Genomic DNA, 19,136 nt, shown 5'->3' with positions numbered 1-19,136 from the left:
TATTTAATGTCTTTTTTTAATTATTTTGTGCATGGTTTTGCACAACCTCATATCAAAACAAAGCTATTCAAAATCACATCTTAGTGCACCACCATTATGGAAAAGGAGCAGGAAGAAGAAAAACGTATAATACCTGCCCCTTTCTTCATCAGTAACACACATATAAATGGTCCGTCAGCTAATTATTTTGCAATCAACAATAATACTTAAGCCCTGTGATGGAGTGACAACTTGTCCACGTTGTACCCCGTTTCTCGCTCAGAAACCGCTAGGATAGGTCCAGCTTCCCCGCGACCCTTGATTGGACTAAGTGGTTTGGATTATGAATGAATGAATGAATAAATAATACTTTAAAATTATATATGTTACATTTTCTATACATCTTTCTATTAAATGTTTGTGAATACTTTATCTATTATCTTATTTATTTATTTATTTCCAGCAGTGTTTTCCAACCTTTTAATGATCATCATAATATACAGCTGGAAAAGTTCCCTGTTGAACAGAGTTCACGTAAAAAGCCTTTCATTAGATGTTTGTGTGTTGCAGCGTTGGTAAAGGCAGACAGGAAAATATCATTCTTTCTTATATTTACATTACTTTTAAAGTTATTCCAAGCTGTTTAGCGGTCTTTATATTTTAAAAATTCATCTGAACTGAAAGTGAATGTGTGCAACACAATGAACTGATTTAATAAATAAATGCTGGACAACAGCCTCAAACCCACCGCTGATGTTCCCTCACCGACCAGCAGAGGACATTGTAGGCTATGCTACATTCCTGATTCAGTCACACAGAAATACCGTGACTATAATCACAGTAAAACTAAGACCAAAAACAGTTAAACACTCAAAATCAAGTATGATATCTCTTAACACAAGTTAAAAAAAAAACAAAACAAAAAACAACTCCATTATATTCTCTGTTTCCATCATTATTAAAGAAAAGCAGTATGAAAAAATCTGATAATGTAACAGTGACCAGTCTTTTTTTTTTTTTTTTTATTCACACAGTGACAGCTGTGATGCTAATAAAAAAAGAACTGTGACTTTATCATGTTATAACGTCATAGTTTTATTATAAAAAGGTAATAGTATCCGGTTAAAATTTGATGAGTTTTATTGTAAGAAAATTAATTCTGCATGTAGCTGCTGTGACTTAAACATATTGGAGCAAAATACATTTCATGGAAATAATCCTTGTCACGAAGAAACATTTTATTTGTTTTTGTAAAGGATTAATTTATTTATGCTCTGATTTATTATTGTCCACACAGGCATGTGGGTAAATTATGAGCACTCGTCAATTCCCTGCAGTGAGACGGTGCGAGCGTGTGAAGGAGTGTGTGTTGTATGTACCAGTGGTTACACTTTGGGCTTGCTGTCTTCAGAAAACTAAAATTAAAAGGATAATTCAATTTCCAACAGGAAGACATATCTTGTCTGGTTTGTCAGTGTCCTCCCATATATATATATATATATATATATATATATATATATATATATATATATATATATATATATATATATATATATATATATAGCATACAATGCCAGTTTGCACACAATTTTTCCATTTGATTTAATAGGAAAGTGTGTCCAAACTTTTTTACTGGTAGTATATATATGTAAATATATATGTATACATGTGTGTGTGTCCTCCCTGGCTATTTTCGTATTTTGAGCAGCATGAGTGTTTGATGTGTGCTGGGCACAAGAACAAGGGATTGGATGCACATCCCAAACAGGAAATGAGAAATTCAAGTAAATAGACCAATGTCTGTGTGCCTTGGAGAAAATGACAGAAATATATATAGGTGTGTGTCACAGCACCAAGTTTGTTTCAGTACAGTGAGGTTATCATTGTATTTGGCTGAACACCTGTCTCGCGAGATTCTGCGAGGTGATAAGTTGACGAAACATGGCGACGTCTAATTTGTTAAAGGTAAGGAGCGCCTGAATATAGCAATGTTTAGGTGCAGATTTAGACTCTTTCTTGTCATTTATTTTTAGTTTAACTCTTTGTATATGTTTTTAAGTATTGTAGCTTATATACGTATATTGTAATATTTGCATTTACGTAATAAAAACTCATTTATCTGCGACTGAAGTCACCGCAAGTCCGATGGTGTTATGCCGGGATCTGTTACCCCAAACGAGCTATTCCTCCTTACTTCAAACTAAATATAACACAACATATCTTCAAACCGAAACGTACTCTCTTTTCTATAACTCTGCACCAAAAGCAAGCCACATTTCTGCTTGGGCGAGCCATGTAGAAACAACAGCTTGTAGCTTCGACCTAAAGCTGGAAAACAGAGACAACACAGTTAAATGATCGACAACATGCATCTTTTCACGTCTGCAGGAAACTGCTGATTACCCTTTTTTTTGGCTAATCGTTGCAAACGAGCTAGCTTTTCTTTTTCTTTTTTTTCTTTTTTTTTTAGACGTGCTAACCTTTCAACGTGAAGCTGCTAAAATATAACTGCGTCTCAAAGGCCTTTCCTGATTAGTATCTGTTGAAGCCGAAAGTTTGCGGGGTGAATTGTTCAGATCCTGTCTCAAGTGGGGCAATAAAATAATTACCAGCTTATCACCGGACAGGTAGCTTTCACACGCGGTGTAACATCAAATCCTGTGACCCAGACAGAAGTATCACTGTTGTGTGCATGCTTTAACATGTTGTTCTACTCTTCTTAATTCATAGATATGGGTAGAAACCACAGATAAAACAGATAACATAAATAATTTCCTAAGAATATCTAATTAATATACAGCTAACCACAATGTATATTAACAGAAGCAGCACTAAGACTCCCCTGAAAATGTGTGTTGAACCCTCTTTTATAGTTTTGAGTGTCTCACAGCCAGGGTGCGGGGTATCCAGCATATGTAAACCTGTGTAATTAGTATGATATTATTGTGGTATAATATTATGGTGTGATGTCAGCAACTAGGTGACATCCCTTGGTGGGAAGCACCAGGAAAAGTTTTTGTGTGTCTGTCTGTGGGGTCAAATTGTGGAACAAGGTGGGAGAAAATCACAGGCAGTGTTCAGATGTAAAAAAATTTAAGTAAATAAACAAAGACATGATAATTGAACAGCACAGAAATATCATAGAATGAAGACATATTACATAGTTCTATTATTACTGTTGATATAAATGTTGCTGTTGTTTTTATTATTATTGGTGTTATGACTGCACTGCTCAATCACTGTAACTGTTTATTGTATTTATATAAATTATAACGTATAAAGGATATTGTTATTATTTTTATACAGGTATTACTAAGATACTGGGTTGCTACTGTTGTATTGCTATGGTTAATATTGTTGTTATTGATATTGTATTGCTCATCACTGGGGTGGGATTACAAATAAGCTTATGCTTCTACCCACCCCTTTTGAACGTTTTGTCATCTTTTATTTCTATGATTTCCTTGTTTTTGTTTTTAGATTTCATTGTGTTCAAATAAACCTTTTCAATCAGTCAAAAAAAGTATTTTCATTACAAATTATTGACTGATGGTTTAATGGAATTTAATTATGACCAGCAATGCTAATAAACTTCAGTAACTGATCACTTAGTAATAATATGTAATGTGTGAACTGTAACCTTTTAAAATCTATTCTGTATTTCAAGTTTACTATATTTCACTGGTTTTGCTTTTTCTGTGCAAGATATCACAGACATGGCTTTTGAGACCAAAATATTTCTGTAAATATTAGTATGAATGATGTGTAATGGGTAAAATTGTCATATAGGAAATACTCTTTAGTCATCTAAATGCTTATTTTCCCTCATTTCCTGATCAGACTCTCAACTTTTGGTAAATCTACAGAGAGGCCAGTTACCAATCCTCATGTAATTGTTTTAAAAGCTTACAATCAATGTGATGCAAACTGCTACATTAAATCAGCAGTTTAAATTTCTACAGCTGCAGCATTTTAGCCCCTGGTGCAACTTTAGTCTTTATTTACTGAATGTTTTCTGCATACTCACACATCTTTTCTCATTTCTCTTTTGTTTGCTGTAATATTTAATCTTCCACCACTATCACACGTTTCTTCCAGAACAAGGGGTCCCTGCAGTTTGAGGACAAGTGGGACCTGATGCGACCCATCGTCCTCAAGCTGCTCAGGCAGGAGGCCGTCACCAAGCAACAGTGGTTTGACTTGTTCTCGTAAGACATGCCTTCTCTGTTGCCCTCATGTATACAGCTGAAAGCAGTTGCCGTATATTTTTGAGGAGCCAATAGTTGTCTTATAAGTAACAGAATTGCATATTGGTGCATTTGAATGGCCACACTAGATGTCTTAGTTTTTAACCACTCATCAGCTTTGGGTCGGAAAATGGTTTAGCTTAACTGCCACATACATCTGCCTCTTATCTTACAAAGCTCGAGCTGCAGCTTGTTTTTTGCGCACAATCATATCTTTCATTTAAATCTTGGATTTCAAAGAGAATGTAGCTCAAGTTCTTGAGCAAGTTCTTGAGGGCTACTCTTAAGGAAAGAGTAGCCCTATTTTAACAGTAAGTAACTTTAAGGTTTTTTCATCAAGGGTCTCTCACACCACATATTGTTGAGATCTCATATGTCGCTTGGCCCACACAATAATCCTGGGTGGTTAAGCCTTTTTGTCCCTACCCAACCCTTATGTAATAGGTTATGGTCACACAAAGTGTTCTCATGAAACTGCCTCAGGAAGGATGTCAAGGGTGTCTTCTGTGTTTCTCAAGACCACCACCTTTGTTTTTTCCGAGGGTTTTTCTAATCAAATGCATGGCTTTTGTCACCTCCTCTAAAACTAACTAGCTTTTTTATTTAAACGGTGTACATCTGTCTCTAGATAAGAATCAGATGGCTTTCATGTAATTATGTGTGGAGTCGTTCAGACTCGTCGAGGCAAAGTTGATATTCTGGGCAGTGTGGATAAAATGACTTAACATACAAGTCCAGTGTATAAAGTTCAGAGTAAAAGTATCAAAAAGAGGAAGTTGGTCACTTCGGTTTTTCCTCACAAAGAGGATGATTAGAATAGGAACATGATGACTGGATTAGATCTCAATGTGTCATTCGCAATGTCTAAAAAGATGGAGCAAATCTGAGTATCTGTGTCGGGGTTAGAGATACGAGTTTCAGTAGACATCATTTGGAGGATCATATAAATGCACAAGGAAAACTTAACTCCGCTTTATTTATTACTTCTTTTCTATTGACTCTTCATTCTCCACAACCATCCTGAATGCAAATGAAACAGTTGCATAACTTTATTTTTGACCACACACACACAACAGTTAATAAAACTGAAATATAACAATTACAAACAAAATCTCTAAGAATATTTATTAAAGAGTGTTTAGGAGATTTTTAGGCCTGTTATGTTGTTGTTGACAGTAATCATGTGAATAACTAAGTTATAAAGAGAACATCTCAGCCAGACACTGTTGCTGTTTCATGACTGATGTTGGGTTGAAATTGAAACCATATTTTTTGTTGTGGATGAGTCTCTACTTACACATATGGACCTGCCAGTTTTAAAGATTTTCAGCAACTCTGTTAGTAACAGCAGGTCAGGTAGCTTTCAATGGCCTTTGAAGCTTTGTAGTTATCATTTATATTTATTTAATAATTTATTTGTTATCTAGCTTTATTGTCTCTTTGTATCTTATCAAGTATTACAAGAAATCTGCTACAGAAGTATGTTATAAATATATTCTCACTTCAAATATTGTATGTGTTTTATCACGCACACACATACACACACACTCTTTTCACACCTAGGAATGAACTGACAGGATGATTATCTTTCTCTAGAGATGTCCATGCTGTTTGTTTATGGGATGATAAAGGTCCAACTAAAATCCACAAAGCCCTCAAAGAAGATATCCTTGACTTTATCAAGCAAGCACAAGCTGTAAGTTGCGTCTTTATCTGTGAAGGAATTGTTGGTTTGAGTGTGTGTGTGTGTGTGTGTGTGTGTGTGTGTGTGTGTGTGTGTGTGTGTGTGTGTGTGTGTGTGTTGTCATTGATAATGCCCCTGAAACCTTCAGCTGATTATGTTGTTTTCATGTCTGATTAAAAGAAGTGTTTTAGCATAATTCCTGAGTAAACATCCTGACAACTTGCATAAAAAGATTTACATGATTTGATTAAGTTATCCTAGATTATTTTAGCATGTAAGAACAGGGCAAGAAAAAAATATTGTGTCCTTTAAAAATGCATGTAAGCATATCATTTTGACTGAAATATGCTAAGCTGATGCTCTCAAAACTGGACTAACACAGCAAGATACTGCAGTTGTGCTTCAATAACTCCTGCATGTAGACGCAGAGCTAGACATAAATAGGCCTAAAATCCTTTTGCATCTTTTTGTAAAACTAGTAAAGACTACCGTATGTATATATAGATACAGCCAAATTGTCAATAACGGTGTAGTTGTGGACTTATTTTTCTGTTACTTTTGTCAGATAGTTAAAATGCATCACAATTTGTGACTGAAAAACAGCCTGTTAAGACTATCTGTCATTTTTAGGTTGTTTAGAGTATTTTCAGACCGTCCCTGTGCTCTCATAAAATCTTCATTTTTATATCCACAGCATCATTGGGTACACCACCATTCACATAGCTTGAATATGATGTTTAAGCTGTGAATTCAGCCTTTTTAACATGCATAATTGTGTGTCACAGAGCAAGTACAAAGCAGCAGAATGTCTTTAATGTTTCCTCACACAGTCCACAGTATTACAATGTTGGACAAACCAGGTCAAAAACCATGTGTGAGCTGGGGCAAGAACAGAGGCGCAATTAAATGGCCAGGTGGAGCTCGCCAGCCATAGCTCAACTCAGCTGAGCTATGGTTGGCGAGCTATATACATATATATATATATATATATATATATATATATATATATATATAGATATATATAGATATATATATTTAGATATATATATATATATATATATATATATATATATATATATATAGATATATATATAGATATATATATAGATATATATATAGATATAGATATAGATATATATATAGATATATAGATATATATATATATATATATAGATATATATATATCTATATATAGATATATAGATATATATATAGATATAGATATATATATAGATATATATATAGATATAGATATATATAGATATATATATATAGATATAGATATATATATATCTATATATATATATATAGATATAGATATATATATATATCTATATATAAATATAGATATAGATATATATATAACACAGGTTATTTTAGTCTACTGTTGTTGCAAGAGCCATGATGAAACAAAAGCTTATATATTGTTGATGTATTTCATCTTTACAGTGATAGGATTGGAACCTATGTTGGATCACATTCTTCAGGAATCATCTGATACTTTTAGCTATAACTTAGAAATTTGTCCCTAAACGCCTGTGATCTCTTACTCAGATGCTTCCTTTCATTTGCACTTCACCTCTGAAAAATGTTTGATACGTGTGAAGAGTTATCATCCTGGGCTTTGCAGGAAACCGTGCATCAGTCTTTCTTCACTATTTATGGATGAAACTCTGTCACCTCTAAGCTTGGTTACATTTCTTGTCATGGCAGCGTGTGCTGAGCCACCAGGATGACACAGCTCTGCTTAAAGCCTACATTGTAGAGTGGAGGAAGTTCTTCACCCAGTGTGACATCCTGCCCAAACCTTTCTGTCAGTTGGAGATCACGCTGATGGGAAAACAAGGCAGCAACAAGAAAACCAACATGGAGGACAGCATCGTTCGCAAGGTGAGATAAACGAGCAGAAAAAGACTCAGCGGTTAAGTTCTACAGGAAGGTATCTAACTACTGGCACAAGGAAAAAAAAATAGTTTTTATTAAAACATGGTTGAGGAGGAAATTGCAGTTGAGGGAATGTAATTAAGCAGCCAGAATAATAATAATAATAAAAAAAAACTTAAATTGTTCAATGTTGGCAGAAAATGAACTTTGCTAATAATGTGGGACGGGGGTCAAAATGCATGGGTTTTTTATGGTATGGTTCATGCCCTGGCCACCTGACATTCATTTCTGGCGTTGTCAGCAGGATGTTAAAACATGAAATAAATAAATAAAAATTAAAAAAGTCCTCTGAGCCACGGTGGACCTTTTCATATCAGGGGGAGCAGAGTCAGCCACGCTAAACCTTAAAATAGTAAAAACACTCAGACGGTCTTGTTCAACAGTCAACATTGAGGGTGACGGGCCTTCAGAGGGGGGTTAATAGCACAGCTATCAGAATTAAAAACATGCAGTAAAACCAAACCATATAAAACGCATTCATTTTGACCCCCGTCACAAATGTGCTTACTTTATTTTCCACAGCTGATGCTGGACACGTGGAACGAGTCGATCTTTTCCAACATAAAGACTCGCCTGCAAGACAGTGCTATGAAGCTGGTGCATGCTGAGAGGCTGGGGGAGGCGTTTGACTCGCAGCTAGTTATAGGTGTACGCGAGTCGTACGGTAAGACAGACGGACAACAAAGACCTGCAATAATCACTGTAAAGACATTTCATATATGTATTTTCCCTTTTCTGTCTTTTCTCCTGTCAGTCAACCTGTGCTCTAACCCGGATGACAAGCTGCAGATTTACAGGGATAACTTTGAGAAGGCCTATTTGGACTCCACGGAAAGGTTTTACAGAACACAGGCACCATCATACCTGCAACAAAACGGTGTCCAGAACTACATGAAATATGTAAGCCACAATACTTTGATGATCGTTATTACTAATCAGAGTCAGCGTTTGTATGAAAGACGTTTAATTATGTTTTTAATTGTTTTTTAAATTAATGATAAACTGGCTTATTGCTCATCAAGCCACCCATTTTATATGGTATTAAGTGAAAAGCATCTGCATTATGAGCTGATAACACGTCTAATTCAACTCGTTCCTTATCTAAAGTCAGGATGAGATACCAGCTGCTAGGTGAGCAGCTAATGGAAGACAAACACACAGGTGTAGCTTGTGTTGTTGGACAGCCAAATGCCAGAAAACTTTTAAATTATTTCTAGTTTTACACCCGTAAATATTTTGGACAGGTTTGAGGAGGGAACTAATTTCAGCCTTAAATGTTTATTTAAAAATATTAGGTTATTTATGATTCAGTCGTATCTGTAACATTTGTTGACGTGTGCTTCCTCGTAGGCAGATGCAAAGCTGAGAGAAGAGGAGAAGAGAGCGCTTAGATATCTGGAGACACGGCGTGAATGTAATTCTGTTCAAGCAGTAAGTGCCTTTCACTTAATCTGAGTTATCAACACAACACACTCTTTGACTTCTTCAGCCAGTTTTTCTCTCATACGTTAAATTTACAGTATTTTTAGGTTTCATGAATGAAGTTCAGTTAATAAGTACAGAACAGAGAGACGGCCCTCATAAAAATGTATGTGATGCCTGGCTACTTGTTTTTATAGAAGTGTTATTTCCTGACTCTCTTTTTCCTGTGTGTTTTCTTAGCTTATGGAATGTTGTGTGAATGCGCTAGTGACGTCCTTCAAAGAGACCATCATAGCCGAATGTCCAGGGATGATCAAACGCAATGAAACGGATAGTGAGTATCTGCACTCGCTTGTGGCACTGACAGGTTTTTAATGGTTAAGTTATGGTCATCTTGGCTGCTTTTTTTGTGAGTTTCAGCATATCTGCTGGCATCAGTCTTCACCTCAGCATCGGCTGACTAGACTTTAAAAATAAAATTAGCTTCTCTGACTGTTGGTTTCTTGCTGGGTGGGGTAGGGGCACCAACGTTTGGACATTCACAGTTCTTTTAATTTCTTTATTTTTTTTACCTGGTCATTGTTTTTAAGAGTGTTAACATCCATTTTTAGCAGTAATGGGTGCAGGGCATGCCATCATGTGTTGACTACTAGATTAATCAATGTATTTACATCACAGGTAATTTAATTTCTGATGACAGAGTGTCTATTCTAAGATATGAGCAAAAAAAAACGATCCTCTTACAAGGATGAGGCTACATTCCTGCAGTACAAATACAAAAAGAGAAACTAAAAAAAGTTCACATGAAGTGTCTGTAGTTGCATGTTTGTGAAGACTTGTTGGATTCATCCAGGATGCTTCTTGTCCTGTTTTTCTCCGCTTGCTGCAGAGCTGCACCTGATGTTTTCCCTGATGGACAAAGTTCCCAGTGGCATCGAGCCCATGCTAAAAGACTTGGAAGAGCATATCATCAGTGCTGGACTAGCGGACATGGTGGCTGCTGCTGAGACTATCACTACCGTACGTTCAATAACACACACTTAAACAATTACAGAGCATGTTAGTGTCATGTTGAGACCTTTGACAAAATGTCATCAGGAAATGACTCTTGGGCAGAGTTAACAGTAAAGCATAGCCTTGTTTACTCTGCTGCACAGTCGTTACTAATGTCTGTGTGTGTGTGTGTGTGTGTGTGTGTGTGTGTGTGTGTTCATCCAGGATTCTGAGAAATACGTGGAGCAGTTGTTGACGTTGTTTAACCGCTTCAGTAAGCTGGTTAAGGAAGCTTTCCAGGATGATCCTCGCTTCCTCACTGCGAGAGATAAGGTCTGCTTAATCTGACTTGAACTGCGCAGAAGAAGAAAAGCAAAGTGATCTTTCTTTACAGTTTGGCTAAAATCTATAAAATGATTGTCAGAATGATGTGAACAATCAGTAAATTTATTAATCAGCAGCTGATAGAAAAGCAGGCTGCAAAAAGGGGAGAATTTAAGCCTTTTGTAGCTTTATGTTATTTTATCTGCCTTAATATTTCAGCTTTTCTGCTATTGGTTAACCAAAAAGTGTTTGCCTTATATAGGAAAGAGTAAAACATACAACAAAGTGTGTTGTGTGTTATTCTAGCAGTGATGATGGTAATGATTATTCAGTTCAGATGTCTGTTTCTGCCCCCCCCCCCCCCCCCCCCCCAGGCTTATAAGGCTGTTGTTAATGATGCCACAATCTTCAAACTGGAGCTGCCTATGAAACAGAAGGGGTGAGCAGTGCTGCTGCTGCTGCTGTTGTGTGTTAATTAAGCATTGATTAAAACTAGTAAATGTATTGATTATGTAAATATGACCGTGTTCATATCCTCGTTCAACCAGTGTGGGCATGAAGACTCAGCCGGAGTCAAAATGTCCCGAGCTGCTGGCAAACTACTGCGACATGCTGCTGAGAAAAACTCCCCTCAGCAAGAAACTCACCTCGGAAGAAATTGAGCTCAAACTCAAAGAAGTGGTAGGTCTTCTTTCTCTCCATCCGGTTTTATTGTATGATGTTCAGCTCTGCTTTTTCCCTCATTTTGATCCCTTTGGCTTTATTTATCCCCCAGTTCCCACGCTCATGTCTCTTCTGTCCTTGCAGCTCTTGGTGTTGAAGTACGTCCAGAACAAAGATGTGTTTATGCGTTATCACAAAGCTCACCTGACCAGGCGTCTGATCCTGGACATCTCAGCTGACAGTGAGATTGAAGAGAACATGGTAGAGTGGCTTAGAGTGAGTTCTGATTGTCATAAATTCCTAAAACCAAAATCTTTACTGGTTTTAGGTACAAACTTCTCAGTCTGTCTGCACTGTTAACTTACTGTCAAATTTATGTTAACATGATAATATCATGGCTTGATGAGCGACTCTATTGCATTTCTACTGTGTCAGTGGAAAGTTGACTTCCCTGTTTAACCTTTTCACCTCACGGTGTTTCCTAACAATCAGCAGCGTTTTTCACAGTATCTCTGTCAAATAAACAGGAGGACGATCTGTGGAAAGTTACAAAAATCAGTGTATTAACTTTATTTTGGAAGATGAAGGCTGCTGTGATTATTAATGTGCAATGAAATAGTCCCCTCATCATGCACGTTTGTTTTCATTGCAGGAAGTAGGAATGCCTGCTGATTATGTGAACAAGCTGGCCAGGATGTTCCAGGACATCAAGGTCTCAGAGGACCTCAATCAAGTCTTCAAAGAGATGCACAAACACAACAAGTTGGCCCTGCCAGGTGATCCACACACACCCACAAACACAAACCAGTATCTGAAAAGAAACTCGATGTAAACCAAGTGGATGCAGCACATGTTTATATAAAACAACACAAACATGTTTGCTGATGATTTAAATGTGCATTTTGTCCATTGTCCTTTCTACAGCCGACAGTGTAAACATTAAGATCCTGAATGCTGGGGCTTGGTCACGAAGCAGTGAGAAGGTTTTTGTCTCGCTGCCCACGGAGCTGGAGGACCTGATCCCTGAGGTGGAAGACTTCTATAAGAGGAATCACAGCGGCCGTAAACTCCACTGGCATCACCTCATGTCCAACGGGATTGTGAGTACACTGTGAAAACGTGGGATTTTTTTTAGATTTCTTTCTTGTCTTTTTCTTGTTCTTTTTTTTTTTTTTTTACCTTTTTAATAAAGATGCTCTACAGAGCTTTGAAGAGCTTTCCCAGTGACACGCCCACTATGTACGGTGGGTTGATATCCGCGAAACCCTGCTGCAACATCATGCTGATTTTTGTAGATTAAAAAAAAAATGTATAAAACCTTTTTTTTTTTGCTCATCATTTTTCTTGATTTCAATTTAAAAAAAACAACACTGTAGCCAGACCATCATTCTGCTGCTATAATGACCAAGAAGACAAGTAAAACGATTGATAAAAACAATAAAAATGATTTAAAAAAATTATTGTGGATTCATTTAACTTATTTGGGGGGGAAAAAATTTTAACCAAAAAAAAAAATCGATTTTAAAATTGTGAAGCAAAAAAAATCCTGATTTTTGATTTTTCGATTCGATTTTTCCACCCCTATTTAACACCATGAATAAAATGAATGGCTTGCTAACAGGCTGCAAAGAACTCGATGAGGAACTTAGTTAATCTCAATCAGGTGTGTTGGAGCAGGAACACGTCTAAGATCTGAAGGGTCGTGGATAATCGAGGACCAGGATGGAAACACTGACATTGTGTGTCTTTAATGTCTCTCCAGCTGTAGTCTTCTCTGTTTTTAACCTTCATTTGTTCTTTTTTCTGTGGTCTGATGACTTATTTCTTACTTCAGTGTTTTCTCTCATGTTGTGTTTAAGTCATAACAAAAAGCAGTGGCTTGTTTACTGTGATACACATTTGGACCTTTCTATTGCAGGTGTGTTCTGTTGTGATTTGCTTTTTACAGCTTCAGAATGATGCTGATTGCACAACCTGTCATTATGTGAAGGCAGGAAAAATGATTTTAGCTTTTCAGTGTTTAATGTAACGATTAGATGTCGGAGTACCAGATTATAAGCTGATACAGTGAGCCCATGTTGTCATCTTGCTTTTCTCACCCTCTCCCTTGTTTCCTCTTCGCTCTGCTCAGATCACCTTTAAAAACGAGGTGGGCCAGTACGACCTGGAGGTGACGACGTTCCAACTTGCAGTGTTGTTTGCTTGGAACCAGAGGCCCAGAGAGAGAATCAGCTTTGAGAATCTCAAACTGGCCACAGAGCTGCCTGATGCAGAGCTGCGCCGCACTTTATGGGTCAGAGCAAGGACAGAATTTAATATTTCATGTAGATTTACCATTTACATCACAAATCCACATGATTTATACATTACCTGGAGCCTAAAAAGCTTCTGAAATACCAGCATATTTTACAGCTTATCATGAAAAGTTTTGGCGCCACACAGAATATTTCTGCATATTTCTCATTCTGATATCTTTAAAAGTAGTTCTAAGTCAAAGCTGTTTGTTCTCTGCATTATTAATGTTAAAAGTATGACTCCAGGACTGCTATATCCTACATTTTGAAGCCTCTCTATGCTGTTTGTGCAGTCCCTGGTTGCCTTCCCTAAGCTGAAGAGACAAGTGCTGTCCTACGATCCTCCAGTTACTTCTCCCAAAGATTTCACTGATGCCACGCTCTTCTACGTCAACCAGGACTTCTCGCTTATGTATGTTTTTGGTTTTTCTTAAGGGGCTGAAACATGCTACATACTTCTACATAAGGGCTTTTATTTCATGAAGTAAATGTATTTAACTTCCATACATATCCTGAATGCCTTGGAAATATGGAAAGTTTGAAGTTCCACCACATTAATGCTGCTCCATAGCTGCTGTTTAACTAAAATTAAAACAGGATTTGTATCTTTGTTTAACCATTTTCCCAGAAAAAACTCCAAAGTCCAGAAGCGGGGGAAGATTAATCTGATAGGTCGGCTGCAGCTGACCACTGAGCGAATGAGAGAAGAGGAGAACGAAGGAATCGTACAGCTCAGAATACTCAGAACTCAGGTAACACAACGCTCTCTGTGTGTTTATAGGAGTAAGATTGGTTTAGTTATAATGAGCTGGTTGGGTTGTCCTATTCAAGCAAGATGCAGTTTTTAAAGTGGAACAAGTGTGTTTACACTTGCAACAGGTTACTACACACTAAAGTATTGACTTGTTGCATTTTTATGTAACATCTACTCCTAAAAGTTACAATTGTCGCAGATTTTCTCTATTTTTTTTCCTTTTTTGGGAAGATCCGCAGACCACAGACTCAGTAAACATGTTTTTATTCTGTAGGTTCTCTTTAAGACTATTGATCCTCCTGATGCTGTGTCTCATTAATTAGTTAACCTTAAACCAGTTTCAGTGGAATAAGACCTAAAAATGTGTGTAAATGATTTCTGTTCAGCTAACCTGGTAATGTTCATTTTACCTTGGATCAGAAATAAACATTTAGTATCTTCAAAACATAAACGGACTGTCCTATAAGCACCTGTTAATAACTCGTAGCTTTAAAATGATAACACTCGTCGGACAGACTGCTTACAACTGTGCAGATAACATTCAGATTATCTGTTTATATATATTTATTTTTGCAGTGCGGCACTAAGAAATGGCATTTGTGTAAAAATGATCTGCATTTCATCTTCAGGAGGCCATCATTCAAATCATGAAGATGAGGAAGCGCATCAGCAATGCCCAGCTGCAGACAGAGCTGGTAGAAATTCTGAAAAACATGTTTCTGCCTCAGAAGAAGATGATAAAGGAGCAGATCGAATGGCTCATCGAGCACAAGTATATAAAGAGAGACGAGGGAGACATCAACACCTTCATCTACATGGCCTAGGCAGTGAGTGAGAATCACATTTCTGCTGTTTTTCACTGCTAGCCTTCAACTGGTGCTTCAGAAACCTGCAAGAGGAGACAAGTGAGGGAAAAAATGTGTCCAAAGCGAGGGAAAGAGGCTGATGTTAAGCAGGGAAAAGGTCAAGGACAAAGGCTTTTCAACAAAGGTGTGGACCTTTTTTTTTTTTGTGAGGCTCCAGTGCGTGATGCCAGTGTGATTTCAGGGTGTTGTGTTGAGTCATCGGACTGTTTGTCTCTGCTGCCCTCTAGTGTCTGATCAGTGGAGAGGCACCGTTTGCCAGAAGCTCAGAAAAAGAAACAAAAAATACTAGTAAAAATAATGAAATACTTCCTGCCTTACTTTCATCAGCAAAGGACTGTAAAAGAGGTGAAGCGTGGAGGGAAAATGTACTGAGCTGATACCCACCCCTTGCTTTCTCTTGAAACCACAGCTGCCATCTCTGTGGCAACAGTCTTGCATCCCACCTATCGTCCTTTGAGGTGTTACTGGGTTTTTTCTTTTTCTTGGTTTTTCCTGGACTGGGAATGCAGGGAACTGAAACTGAAAGCTGCCAATCAGGAGGAGCGGACATGAACATAAACAAGTTCAAACTACTGAGTATTTTGCCAAATTGTGTGTGTGCTGGGTGAGTGTCTGAGTGCATGGCGTGTATCTGGTCTTTTAGACGTGTGTATGTGTGTGCCTGTGTGTATGTGCGTTTGCACTTTCAACAGCATGCTGCTCTATGATTTTTTTTTCCCAGTCAGTGGAGAATCTGTCACACTTTGTGGCTGAGACGGGCCACCATGAAATGCTGATTTATTTTTTTCCCGTGATGTTCTGGGACTGCAGGTGAACTTTATTAGTTGGTGAACAAGTTTTGTCTGTAGTTTGTGTTTGACAATTCACATCCTGCCAGCTATTTATTCAGTGTGTGTTAACAAAAAACGAAACTTTGAACATTTTGAGATGAAATATCACCTTAATTCATGGAGAAGAGACAGAGACATTTTAAGCAGGAAACTTTTGTTAATGAGTGAAATTGAACAATCCCTACAGTCTGGACCATAAGTACTTAGATAATGACCATACAGTAGTTTACGCTCTGTGTTTATACATATTGAAATTAAACTGGTACCGCTGTGATGTGCCAGGTGATGCTTTGATTTGGATATTTTTACAGCTCTATAGAAACAACGTGAGATGTAGCTCTTTGGAACATACCATGGCTGAAGGTTGCAGGTTCTGATGTTACTGGGCAGCATGCAGTCACTGTCTCTGCATGTAGTGTTTGTATAAATTCTTCCACTTAGTGCTGATCTTGAAAGTTAGACACATCAGCTCCTGTTTTCCCAGGTTATTCCTGCAGCCCACCAGTTCAGTTTTTGGTTGATTCTTAGCTTGGTGACTGGTCCCCATTGTATGGACTGCTGCCCAGTTGGACTGAGGTTGATTTTATATAATTTTTCTGAATGTAAGCACAAAGGTGATTGTAGGGTTAGGAGTGAAGCGATCAATAAATAAGTTTACTATAAATCTTGGCAGTTTTAGATTTCCAAATGGAAGTATGAAGGAAATGCCACACTTTACTCCTCACACCACTTTTACTGGTTTCTTTGCTCCAGAGAACAACTTGTTTCCTGAATCATGAACACCAGTTTAATGTGTGTGTTCAGAAATCGCTTCTTTAAAATGCACAGCGTTTTCTGTCCATACACAGATCCCGTGCTGCTTGTTTACATCCTGAAAACCCAACTCTACTCCTCATGTTGACAGAAAACTACCTCAATCCACAGAGCAACTCTGAGTTAGTGTCGAGGCCCACCAGTTAACTGTTCATAAACCAGTATGGCAGCAACACTCAGCTGTTCAGGCACATCTGGATTTACTTTTGAACCATAAACTTTGGTCATTGCGTGTTAAATGGGCTGCACCTCGAACAGGATCCTTCCTGCATGGAAGTAAATCTGCTCAAATTAAAGTTGTGAATTTTTCATTTCATAATTATTCATTTAATTTAATACAAACTGGATGAAACAGAAAACCTGAAACAAAGAGTTGTGTTAAGTATCTAAGTGCTTATGGTCTGGTCATCATTGTTAAACTGTATTTTTCTTTACCTCATTTAGCCACTAAGAGACATCACTGAGTTATTTTTGCACAGCGTAAAAGCAAGACGTTACAGTCAAGGTGAAGCAGTGTTTGTTACTCAGCTGCAGAAAAACTGATGACTGAAGGATCATTTTCTCATAGTCAGAGCTGTGTTAATGTTCACTTAGCCATTATCTGTCTGTGTTTGTGCGTGTCCACTTCTTTTGTCCTTTTGTCAGCTCAAATTTCCAGATTGAAAAAGTAACAGACAGGAAAGTCCTTTCATCTGCTGTGTTACCTTTTAGGATGGTTTGTGTTACGGAGGATGATGAGGAGGCCATTCGAGCTTTCTCCTTGCCTTTAATTTCTCTTTTTGTCCACAGGCTGATGCGTAAAACAAAAACACAACCATTAAAGGTTATTGCCAGTCAACCAGAAAGACCTGACAGTTCGATTCTCCACTGAAAAATCTCCGGTGTTGACAGTTGTGGCGTTTTTTTTTTGTTTTTTTTTTCTTGTTTGGTCTTGTTACACTCATTCCGAGTTGACAAGTCATATTTGTTCTTTAGCACCTGAAAGTTGTTACTCCAGTCTTGCTGCCACTGAGACGTTTGATGTACTTCAGGTTTTAAACATGAATTTCTGACAGCAGTTTGTTTTTATCCTCTGTGGTTGCTGACGGAGCTGCACACACCGCAGCGTAATGAACTGCTGAACTGAAAACATTTCATCCGTTGCACTCAGAGACATTCTGCTCTGATTTGGGATATTCTGTTAAACGAAACAGTAAATCCTCCGAGCAGCGAGGAAAAAAAAGACAACACTGAATGTTTGAGGAGGATTTTTTTTTAATTTATTTTATGTTAACAAAGAATGTTACCTTTCTGTCAGCTGCAATATTTTTTCCTGTTTTTTGTTTCCTTGTTATATTCACTGTACTATTATGAGCAGTATTTATTTGCTATCATTCTTCTGTTTAATTTTATCCACAAGGAAAAAAAATGTCACTCCAATTAAATCATTGTCAGTTTTAATGTTGCAAGTCATACCTGCAACTTCTTCAAAAGCAGGAAAAACATTTCATCTCATGTTACACCACACTGATTACAGATTTGCAAAAAACAAACAAAAAAGCAAAAAGAGTTTTTTTATCATCAGTTCCACTGAATGAGCAAGGCTTTCCTCTGGAGATGTCTGGTGTACCTGAAATGAAAGAATAAGAAAACAGCTTTGCTGTCAATTACATTATGCAGTAGTATTCTCTATGCACAGGCCTGGCTCAGTCAGCGTGTCCAGATGATTCCTGCTTGTTTTTATCCTTTAAACACTACACACGAGTTCACTGAGATGAAAATCCAGAAAATCAGGCCTTTCTAAGTGTCCGTACTTTTTTTTCCTTGTGTAATCAGAAACCTATTAAATTATAACAATTCATGTTCACCAACAAATTAAAACAGATGTTGAGTTGATTTTCATACATTCAGTGTCGTCCATGTGTGCTTTATTTAGTGAATTAAGACTCTGTGATCTCTGCGATGGACTGGCGAGCTGTCCAGGGTGTACCCCGCCTTTCGCCCAAAGACTGCTGGGATAGGCTCCAGCTCCCCGCAACCCTTCATTGGACTAAGCAGTTTGGATAATGAATCAATGACTTTGTGATCTGCTTTGTGTGCATGTTGGAGTAAGAAAATGGAAATGTAACAGATATACAGTAGATCAGTGCAATGCAACCTGATGACAGTAGAAAGGAAGCCTGCAGTCTCAGGTTGGGTGATGAACTGGAGTCATTTTAGATTTTTACAACCTGACATTTACAAATGAAAGAGTTGAATGAAAGCAGAAAGCATACTAGGTAATGCAGGTTTAAGCTAGAGCTAAACCGGGAAGTGGAAAGGAGCTGGTTGAAATCTCGAGCGT

General features: G+C 37.5%; 1 protein-coding gene across 1 annotated transcript; it reads left to right on the top strand.

Moving 5' to 3' along the window:
* Positions 1–1,914: 1,914 nt before the first annotated feature.
* On the top strand, positions 1,915–18,698 carry LOC306760857 (cullin-5). The gene is made up of 19 exons (XM_079246881.1): positions 1,915–1,944; positions 4,078–4,187; positions 5,823–5,922; positions 7,624–7,800; positions 8,377–8,518; positions 8,609–8,754; positions 9,205–9,285; positions 9,517–9,610; positions 10,166–10,296; positions 10,495–10,602; positions 10,968–11,032; positions 11,142–11,274; positions 11,401–11,532; positions 11,909–12,032; positions 12,181–12,356; positions 13,388–13,549; positions 13,844–13,962; positions 14,179–14,302; positions 14,934–18,698. Exons 1-19 carry the CDS (start codon positions 1,921–1,923, stop codon positions 15,126–15,128), a joined length of 2,343 nt encoding a protein of 780 aa, XP_079103007.1. The 5' UTR covers positions 1,915–1,920; the 3' UTR covers positions 15,129–18,698.
* The last annotated feature ends 438 nt before the right edge of the window (positions 18,699–19,136 follow it).

Source organism: Telmatherina bonti (assembly GCF_933228915.1).
Source record: "Telmatherina bonti genome assembly, chromosome: 9".
In the NCBI taxonomy this organism is placed as follows: Eukaryota; Metazoa; Chordata; class Actinopteri; order Atheriniformes; family Telmatherinidae; genus Telmatherina; species Telmatherina bonti.
This window is presented reverse-complemented; position numbering and strand designations above follow the sequence as displayed.